Source organism: Nomascus leucogenys, chromosome 1a, assembly GCF_006542625.1.
Source record: "Nomascus leucogenys isolate Asia chromosome 1a, Asia_NLE_v1, whole genome shotgun sequence".
Lineage (NCBI taxonomy): Eukaryota > Metazoa > Chordata > Mammalia > Primates > Hylobatidae > Nomascus > Nomascus leucogenys.
In genome coordinates, this window is record NC_044381.1 from 38,820,330 (window position 1) to 38,830,214 (window position 9,885).

A 9,885-nucleotide genomic window follows, 5' to 3' on the forward strand; every position below is an offset into this window, starting at 1 on the left:
GGTCTGCATCTCCAGCTACCTCCCTGCAGTGTCCATGGAGCTAGACTTCTCAGCACAAACTACTGCTAAGCCAGCAAGCCAGTTCCTAAATTCCTGTTTGCCAATACCAAATAGAGAGTTGCCCAGCTGAGTTAAATGTTTGGGTCTGTGTTTTATTTTAGTTCTTAGTTTGATTTTAGCTTTTCCGTTGTTCTTAGTATACACTTTTTCAGGCACTAACATGTTATCGCTATGATATAAAAGCTCAGTGTCAAGTAGAGTTTCTTTTGCATGTTTACTTTCTCGTTTAACACAAATATAACAAGCACCCCGTAAGTGCCATTTGCACAACAGCAAATAATGGAGACCCCCATATCCCTCTGTGTAGCCTAAGGTCTTTTGGGGGAGAGACAAGTTCACAGGCAAAACCAGGGGAAATGCAAGGTGTGCTGGGGTCTCATGAGTTACAGGAGGGTCTCACTCAGCCTTGTGGGGGATGCTGAATGAGGAAACTTAGCCTGAATTAGAGCCCCCAGCTGGAAACCTGGCAGCTGGAATCCCAGCGCTCTCCTCTCACCCGGGGTTGTTCCCGCCCAGAAATATCAGGGTTCCTCTTTCAAGCACTTAAAAGGGCTTCCCATTTTCTAGAACGGGATGGATTAACCTGATAAAGGCCTCACCAAGGTCAAATAAATGAGCAGACACTGTATCTGCTAAGCCGTCAGAAATCTAATTGGCCCGTTTATGCTTCAGCTAGATGGATGGGATGCAAATGTCTTAATGTGGCTGCTGATACATGCCCCAGCCGAAAGTTTCAGCAGTTTACATTAGAGCAAGACATTGGCTGCTTGGTTTTTACTAATGCGGTTCAGAAGTTTCTAGTGTTTACAATAGCTGTGAGGTATTTGTATCTTTATAGGGATTCTCTCTCCTTTCATCTGATGTCAAAACATATGTAGACATGGCAGCACTGGTTGCCTGTTCCATTTTATGAACCAGAGGGACCATTAACAGATAGATATCTTGCCCTCCTTCTTCCCAGAACATCCTGAGCCTCTCCCCTACCCCAGCCCACTTCCATCAGAGTTGCCCTAGAAATCATTAGTTCCAGAAACACATCCCTGCGTGGAGTCCGTGCCCTCCAGCCATGCAGAGTGTCCGCCAGAGGCTGTCCCTAGGGTGACAGGTTTACCTTGGTATTCATGAAGGATTCCAGACCTTAGCCCTCAATGGTGGGAAAGCAGAACTACTTCTGCACTCTCCTCCTCTGCCATGGTGCTGCGGCCTTTATGTTTGAATTGGCTGACGCAAAACAAGAGTATTCAGAGATGCTAAATTGTTCAACAAAAGATTGGCCTGCAGAGCAGCCCCGCCATTGTGGAGTGCCCTCACCCAGCACAATGCCCCAGCTCCCACAGAATGGGCAGCATTTTCTTTGCAGAAAGCTGGTTCCTGTGTTCTAAAAAGGTTGCAATTGGAGCTATTTGGTAAAACTGGAACTCACAGAATTCTAGGCAGAAAGTTGTGATTAATGAAAGGCCAGGGAAAGCCTTACCTGATATGCTAGAGACTTAATTAGAGATTCTGCCGTAAGATGCAGAAGCATTTCACAGTGGATTAGCAGCCTGCAGAAGTGGGCTGCTTTTCCTCCTGGGCTAAATTGTTTAAATTCTACACCCTTCACTTCATTTGTTTGCTTCTGCTGGGTTTTCACGAGCGGGGCCCCTCGGCATTGTGTTTGTGCTTTCAGTCTGCCCAGCCATTCAGGTCGCATTCCATATTTTTGTGTTTGTGTAACACATTCATAAATAACATTACATGCCATCAGAGTTCAGCAAATTAACAAACTAATTTTTTTTTCTTCCCTTCATGAACTAACACTTAGGGTTGTGGAATGTAGTCCTCAAAGTCATAAGGTAAAGAAACAAAAACAAAAACTCACCTTGTGTTGAATGTGAACTGTGGTTGGATAACAGCCTTTTCAGTGGGGTGGGTTTTGTTCATTTCTGGCGTTGCCGTGCTGCTATGTCGGGCACACGGAGGGTGGCGTGATCCAACCTGTCACAGCACGTGTTCCCGTTTCCTCTTGATCTCCCAGGTATTTCTTTGCTGTGCTGGCGATCCTCACCATCCTCGGCGTTCTCAATGGGCTGGTTTTGCTTCCCGTGCTTTTGTCTTTCTTTGGACCATATCCTGAGGTCAGTAGTGACACGGGGATGTCCCGTGTGTAGGCCAGCTGAATGCTGTGTTTCCCTTGCCGCTCTTCATTTCGATACTTAGGTGCCTCCCCACTTGCTGGTGGTTCTTCAGTAAACATCTCAGAGTCATGTCTGTTTTCCTCTTCGGTGTACTGGCCTTGAGGGCTAGAGGGCGGGTTTGGTTTGGTTCCTTTAAATCAACTGATTGGCAGCCTGGGTCTTACAGATCTTTGTACAGTAAATGAAGACTTTCCCCTTGAGATGCATAATTGGACTTCACAAGAGTAAAAAGTACACATCCTGCCTTTCCAGTGTGGAGCAGAGGACAGTTCTTCTGCTCCAGCTGCGGGACCTGAAGGGCCTCCAGGTGGTAGAGAAGGGGAGGTTAATATGGCACAGTGCACAGGGCCCCAGGGCAGGGGACAGAGGCCCCTGAAAAATATCGTGCTTTGAGCTTTGAGTGTGGCCAGCAGGTAAATGGACAAGAACACTTTTAACATGGAATCCCCTTAAATAGGTGTCTCCAGCCAATGGCTTGAACCGCCTGCCCACACCCTCCCCTGAGCCACCCCCCAGCGTGGTCCGGTTCGCCATGCCCCCTGGCCACATGCACAGCGGGTCTGATTCCTCCGACTCGGAGTATAGTTCCCAGACGACAGTGTCAGGCCTCAGCGAGGAGCTTCGGCACTACGAGGCCCAGCAGGGCGCGGGAGGCCCTGCCCACCAAGTGATTGTGGAAGCCACAGAAAACCCCGTCTTCGCCCACTCCACTGTAAGTGACCCTGTGGGACAGGGGGAGGGGGCTTCCCACCATAGTAATGGGCCCGGTGGTCCAGCAGGGCTCCTGTCTGCTCTGAGCAGCACATCACACAGGCAGATGGGATGCAGAGATAAAGTTCAGACTAGGTCAAATCACAGGAAATGACCAATATTTAACTCTTTCTCTACTATAAAAATGCCATCTTCCTGTGGTTTGATCTCATAAAGGATAAAAAAAGGGGCAGGGGCCAGTAATGTCACTGCACAAAGCAGTAGCATCTATCTTGTTCAGGGTGAGGACAGTTTGGGCTTCAAAGGCCAGAGATAAAGCATTCCTGCCTTTTTTTTTTTTTTTTTTTCCCTCTTAAGGTGCATGTCATTTGAGAGTGATATTTTCTAAAACTAGTAGTATTTTTATTGCCAACAGAGGTAAGGTTTTTTCCTTCTCTCATTTCTGTTAGGTTTCATTGCCCTTGATACAACATTCATTATTATTGTCTAAATACTTTACTATAGCTTTTGTGGCTCCAAGCTCATGTTCCAGGTGGCAGGAAAGAGCAGACAGGCCAAGAACCACCCCTGAGTTCTTAGCCTTCAGTGATTCAGGAGGTCACCAGGAGCCTGGGAGCCCCTCCTCGGAGGCTCCAAGGACCTGGGTCCTTTGCTCCACGCTGTGCTCCCTGGGATGGGCTCAGCCCTGAAAACTCAAGGAAGGTTCTGAGGCTGATGTTGCTCCACTGAGGGCCCCCTGCTGTCCCTCCAGGAAATGGGTATTCCAGTCCCAGGCCAGAGCAGCCCTTCCGTGAAAGAGAGAAAGGCCAACCAAATAACCTGAATTGTCCTCCTCCTACCCCCCGCGACGACGCCCGCTGAGCTGCAGTGTGAATCTGGTTTTGTTCAGCGGGAGCCTAAAAATAGGTACAAGCTGAACGACTTTGAAGTTGGTCACGGTCCTTTTGATTGATGTGGCCACTGTGTTGCTCTGTGCTTTGTATAGAGACGCAGAGACCAGATTCTTAACAATCAGTTGCAGCAGGCTGCCTGCTGCAGCCCTCCGCGGTGACGAAAATGCCCTCTCTGCTTTCCAGGATGGGAGCCACCGGCCACACGTGGCTGTCGAACACTTGAAATGTGGCCGGGGCTACCGAGGAACTGGATTTTGGATTTTAGTTCATGAAAACTTAAGCAGCCACATGTCTGGAGCGGCTACTGTGTTTGACAGAGTAGGCAGAGACAGTCCTGCCAGCGTCCTGCACTCAGGCCAGCCAGGGCCGCACACTTAGCAACTTTGGGAGAAGAGCAGCTCAGAGCCTGCAGAACCTAACAGGGTGGGGGGCAGGTTGTGGGGGGCAGCAGCTTGGATGCTCTGACCACAGCCCACATTTATGGGCAGCAGCAGTACGTGTCCAGCCAGCTGTGTCAGAGAAAGCCTGGAAACAGGATTTTCAAACAACACGCTCCTCCGCCAGGTCCTGGAGGTTATTAGAAGGACGGGCTTTTGTTTTGTGGGTGGAAGGCCCCCATTGGCCCCCCAGGGTTGACGGAGTCTTTGGTGAAACCCAAGGAGGGAGGTGTGGGAGCTGCGGGGACCATGCCCAGTCTGGGGTAGCACACTTCCTGCCCTTCTAACCTACCCTCGCCCTCTGCAGGTGGTCCATCCCGAATCCAGGCATCACCCACCCTCGAACCCACGACAGCAGCCCCACCCGGACTCGTCCCTGCCTCCCGGACGGCAAGGCCAGCAGCCCCGCAGGGACCCCCCCAGAGAAGGCTTGTGGCCACCCCCCTACAGACTGCGCAGAGACGCTTTTGAAATTTCTACTGAAGGGCATTCTGGCCCTAGCAATAGGGACCGCTGGGGCCCCCGCGGGGCCCGTTCTCACAACCCTCGGAACCCAGCGTCCACTGCCATGGGCAGCTCCGTGCCCGGCTACTGCCAGCCTATCACCACTGTGACAGCTTCTGCCTCCGTGACTGTCGCCGTGCACCCGCCGCCTGTCCCTGGGCCTGGGCGGAACCCCCGAGGGGGGCTCTGCCCGGGCTACCCTGAGACTGACCACGGCCTGTTCGAGGACCCCCACGTGCCTTTCCACGTCCGGTGTGAGAGGAGGGATTCGAAGGTGGAAGTCATTGAGCTGCAGGACATGGAGTGCGAGGAGAGGCCCCGGGGAAGCAGCTCCAACTGAGGTGTGTGCCACTGACAAGGGCAGCCGAGGGACCTAGAGCCAGGCGGAGAGAAGGACAAGGTTCTCCTGGGGTTCTCGGCATCCCCGAGGGGCTGTGGCGCTCGGGCACATCCCACGCTGGACCCCAGTGACCTTTTATCCCCAGAGCAAGGCTGACGTGTCCAAGCTTTATCATCCTTGGGGAACCAGTCCAGCTCCGCACTGCTGTCTTCCCCCACTGCTAACCTGGGGAGGGTCGGTGCAGCGCCACAAGGACACGAACACCACCACCTTTTACCAATATTTGCCAATCTTTATGGAGGTGCATGCCACAGCAAATTGGTTACATGGGAGCGCATCCGTGTAACCAGCCCCCAGATGAAGGGAGAGGTCACAAGCAGCCCCCAGGGACCCCTCAGGCCCACACCCCACTCTCGTGATTTCTAATACCAAGGTCACTGCTGCCTGCTTTTGTACTTTATAAATATGGACTTGCACACCTCTTACTCTGTTCAACTTCCTTTTTTGTTTCCTTTTAAAGGGTGATTAAAATCTGAAGCAAAGAGGCCAAAGATTGGAAACCCCCCACCCCCACCTCTTTCCAGAACTGCTTGAAGAGAACTGCTTGGAGTTACGGAAAAGATGCCCGGCGCCAGGACAGCAGTTCATTGTTACTGTAACCGATTGTATTATTTTGTTAAATATTTCTATAAATATTTAAGAGGTGTACACATGTGTAATATAGGAAGGAAGGATGTAAAGTAGTATGATCTGGGGCCTCTCCACTCCTGCCCCAGAGTGTGGAGGGCACAGTGGGGCCTCTCCGTATTCGTGCATTGGGCTCCGTGCCACAACCAAGCTTCATTAGTCTTAAATTTCAGCATATGTTGCTGCTGCTTAAATATTGTATAATTTACTTGTATAATTCTATGCAAATATTGCTTATGTAATAGGATTATTTTGTAAAGGTTTCTGTTTAAAATATTTTAAATTTGCATATCACAACCCTGTGGTAGTATGAAATGTTACTGTTAACTTTCAAACACGCTATGCGTGATAATTTGTTTGTTTAATGAGCAGATATGAAGAAAGCACGTTAATCCTGGTGGCTTCTCTAGGTGTCGTTGTGTGCGGTCCTCTTGTTTGGCTGTGCGTGTGAACACGTGTGTGAGTTCACCATGTACTGTACTGTGATTTTGTTTTGTCTTGTTTTGTTTCTCTGCACTGTCTGTAACCTTTAGTAGGCTCTGAGCTAGTCAGGCTGGAAGCGTCAGGATATCTTTTCTTACTTTGTGCTGGTGAGGGCTGGCCCTAAACATCCACCTAATCCCTTCAAATCAGCCCGGCAAAAGCTAGACTCTCCTCGTGTCCACGGCATCTCTTATGATCATTGGCTGCCATCCAGGACCCCAATTTGTGCTTCAGGGGAATAATCTCCTTCTCCCGGATCATTGTGATGGATGCTGGAACCTCAGGGTATGGAGCTCACATCAGTTCATCATCGTGGGTGTTAGAGAATTGGGTGACATGCCTAGTGCTGAGCCTTGGCTGGGCCATGAGAGTCTGTATACTCTAAAAAGCATGCAGCATGGTGTCCCTCTTGTGACCAACACACACACGACCCCTCCCCCAACACCCCCAAATTCAAGGGTGGATGTGGCCTTGTCACAGGTAGAAAAACCTATTTGGTTAATTTTTGGCCCACAATCTCCGAGAAATGATATTTTGAGTCCCTATAGTTTAAACTCCCTCTCTTAAATGGAGCAGCTGGTTGAGGCTTTCTGGATCTGTTTGCATCTTCTTTAAAACTAAGTGGTGAGCATGCTTTGTGGTGGTGTAGAGGCAGGCATTATGTAGAATAAGAGCTCCGGAGGGATTCTTCATGCACCAGTGTTTAGGGTACGCGCTTCCTAAGTAAATCCAAACATTGTCTCCATCCTCCCCGTCATTAGTGCTCTTTCAATGTGATGTGGGAAAGCAGGAGGATGGACACACCCCACTGAAGGATGTAGGCAGGGGCAGTTCTCTCAACCAGGCATATTTTTAAAAGTTGCTTCTGTACTGGTTCTCTTATTTTGCTCTGAGGTGTGGGCTCCCTCACCTCTTAACCAGAGACCAGCACATGTCAGGGAAGCACCCAGTGTCGGCTCCCCGTCCAAATCCATACCAGCGCCTTGTTACAGACAAGAAGTCAGAGGAAAGGGCGGGGTCCCTGCAGGGCCGAAGCCTAAGCTACTGTGAGGCGCTCATGAGCGGCAGCTCTTGTTACTCCCTTTTAAATTACGTGGGAAATCTTAACAGAAAGGTAATGGGCCCCCAGAATTACCCGCAGCATAGTGACCTCAGACCCTGATACCACAAAACTTTTAAGATGCTGATTGGGAGCCGCTTGTGGCTGCTGGGTGTGTGTGTGTGTGTGTGTGTGTGTGTGTGTGTGTGTGTGTGTGACTCTGCTGGGGACCCTGGCCACCCCCTGCTGCTGTCTTGGTGCCTGTCACCCACACGGTCTGCCATCCTAACACCCAGCTCTGCTCAGAAAACGTCCTGCGTGGAGGAGGGATGATGCAAAATTCTGAAGTCGACTTCCCTCTGGCTCCTAGCCTGCCCTCGCTCCCTTCCTGAGCCCAGCTCCTGGTGCGCCGGAGGCTGTGCGGCCCCTGATTTCTGCATGGTGTAGAACTTTCTCCAATAGTCACACTGGCAAAGGGAGAACTGGCGGGGGGGCTGGCAGGGAATTAGAATTTCTCTCTCTCTTTTAATAGTTTTATTTTGTCTGTCCTGTTTGTTCATTTGGATGTTTTAATTTTTAAAAAAAAAAAAGAACTTTGCTGATATTTATAATTTTGTATCATAAGAATGTTTTCCTCTACAGTATTTGTCATGCCAGTTTATAACAAAAAAAAATGCAGGGATTTTATTTCTATTGGAAACATTACAGCTATGTTTTACTTTTGGACAGAATTTTTATTTGTATAGAGTGCTTACTAATGTTAAATAGTTCAGAGATATAACATTTACATTAAGGACTCATGGTAGGTTTTAGGGTAAGGAGTTTAAAGGAAATAAATATTCAAACTGGGTCTCATTGCCAATTTTGGTGGAAATGAGTTTGTGTCATTTCAATTACAAAGATAAAAGTATGCCATATAATTTATTTATATGAAGATTTATTTTTGTAGTGTACATAGTAGTCATCAAGTCTTTTGACAGAAGTATATTTTTAAAGAATTTATATGTGATGAATCCATAATGTCTGGAACTTTGCTGAGACATGAGTGGGGCACAGTTTTCATTGTAAATTACAGCAAGGAAAGAAAATGTTTAACAGTGTTAAGAGAGTCAGAGCAGAGTGGATATTCATGCGATTACGAAGTGTTTATTAGTTACCATTGATGACCTAGCATGCTTCTCATTTCAAACCTTGGAAGGTGAAAATGTACAAACTCTCTAAATATTAATGTTCAAACACTGATAGAAATTCTAACATGAATAAAAAATAATATAACTTGTTGGTTATATCTTTGTTTGTAGAATGCTTTTTTTGTTTAAAATATTTGGGAGAGGCGGTTAGTGTTGGAGCCATCAGAAACTGTTGTTTCATCTTGCTGACCTTGTGATACTCTTCTTTTTTGCTCTATCTGATGGAGACAGTTTTAGGTTTTTCTCCTTTTTGTTTTGTATAAATAGTGGGTACAAGCATAGCTCTGTTACATGGATGTATTACAAAGTGGGGGCTGAGCTTTTAGTGTGATCATCACCCAAAATAGTGTACATTATACCCATTAATTAATTTCTTATCACCCGACCCTATTTTTGTTTTCTCATACCAAGAAACTTCCTAAGTTAACCATCAAAATTAGTCCTTCTGTCATCTCTCTTAGCATACTTATTTCCCGTATGTGATGCATAATAATGAGGGAACATAAAGCCAAATTCAAAGATGATTATCATCAGTGAAGGTGTCATAGTTCTAAACAGTGTCAAAGATAATATGGAATTGATTGGACCTGATACAGAACAGTTTTTGAGTGTTTTCCTGGTAAGCAATGATTTCATCATAGGCATGGAGAAAAATATGGCCAGGAATATCATGTCCATGTTACAGCTGTGTAAGCAAGGAGTGGTGGGGCTGAACTCAAGGCCCACACTGCCGTGCACATGGGCAAGTTGCAGAGGGGTCAGTGAGCCACAGCTGGCTGGCCGTGTCCTGTTGCACAGGTTCGTGAGGAGACAGTCGTGCCTGTTGCCGCACATATTGTTGATGGCTGCTTTTCTGCTGCAACAGCAGAGTTCGGTAGCTGCAACACAGACTATGGTCTGCAGAGGCTATGATACTTACTATCTGGCCGTAAGACACCTGCCAGTCCGTCTCTAGACAAGGTAACATAGGCTAGTGCTAGTCAAGTGTGGTCCATGAATCAGCCTGCCTTGGAAGCTTGCTAGAAAAACTGAATCCAACACCACCTAAATCAGAATCTTGGAGTGAGGTCCAGGAATCTGTGCTTTAACGATCTGTCCTGGTGTTTGTGATGCACCAGCGGAGGCGATCCCGAAATTCCAGCCGAGTGTGGCCAGGTTCTATCATTTGGCTTCGGCTCCTGGGCCAGTGCGGGCCAGATCTGGAAACAGCACAGAGATACCGACTCCTCTGCGTGGTCCTTTCACAAAACACATGCTCCTCTGTGGGTGAGCCCAGGCCAGGAGCTTGACTCTTATGTCTGGGAGTCCAGAGTGAGGAATTCACTTCTTAGTTCTCGCTCCACAGTGAGGGAGGACCTGGAAGG

General features: G+C 48.2%; 1 protein-coding gene across 4 annotated transcripts in view; it reads left to right on the top strand.

The window, feature by feature from the left end:
• Positions 1-8,617, top strand: part of PTCH1 (patched 1) — a 74,033-nt gene extending 65,416 nt beyond the window's left edge. For 3 of the 4 annotated variants that reach the window (XM_030800111.1, XM_030800040.1, XM_003260518.3), the window contains exons 21-24: positions 2,078-2,177; positions 2,695-2,949; positions 4,586-5,123; positions 5,643-8,617. In XM_030800111.1, the coding sequence (XP_030655971.1) occupies positions 2,078-2,177; positions 2,695-2,949; positions 4,586-5,122 (892 nt within the window). In that variant the 3' untranslated portion in view covers position 5,123; positions 5,643-8,617. Of the gene's footprint in view, positions 1-1,879; positions 1,896-2,077; positions 2,178-2,694; positions 2,950-4,585; positions 5,124-5,642 lie in introns of all 4 variants that reach the window. The other variant, XR_004027021.1, reaches the window with a different exon arrangement.
• Positions 8,618-9,885: the final 1,268 nt, after the last annotated feature.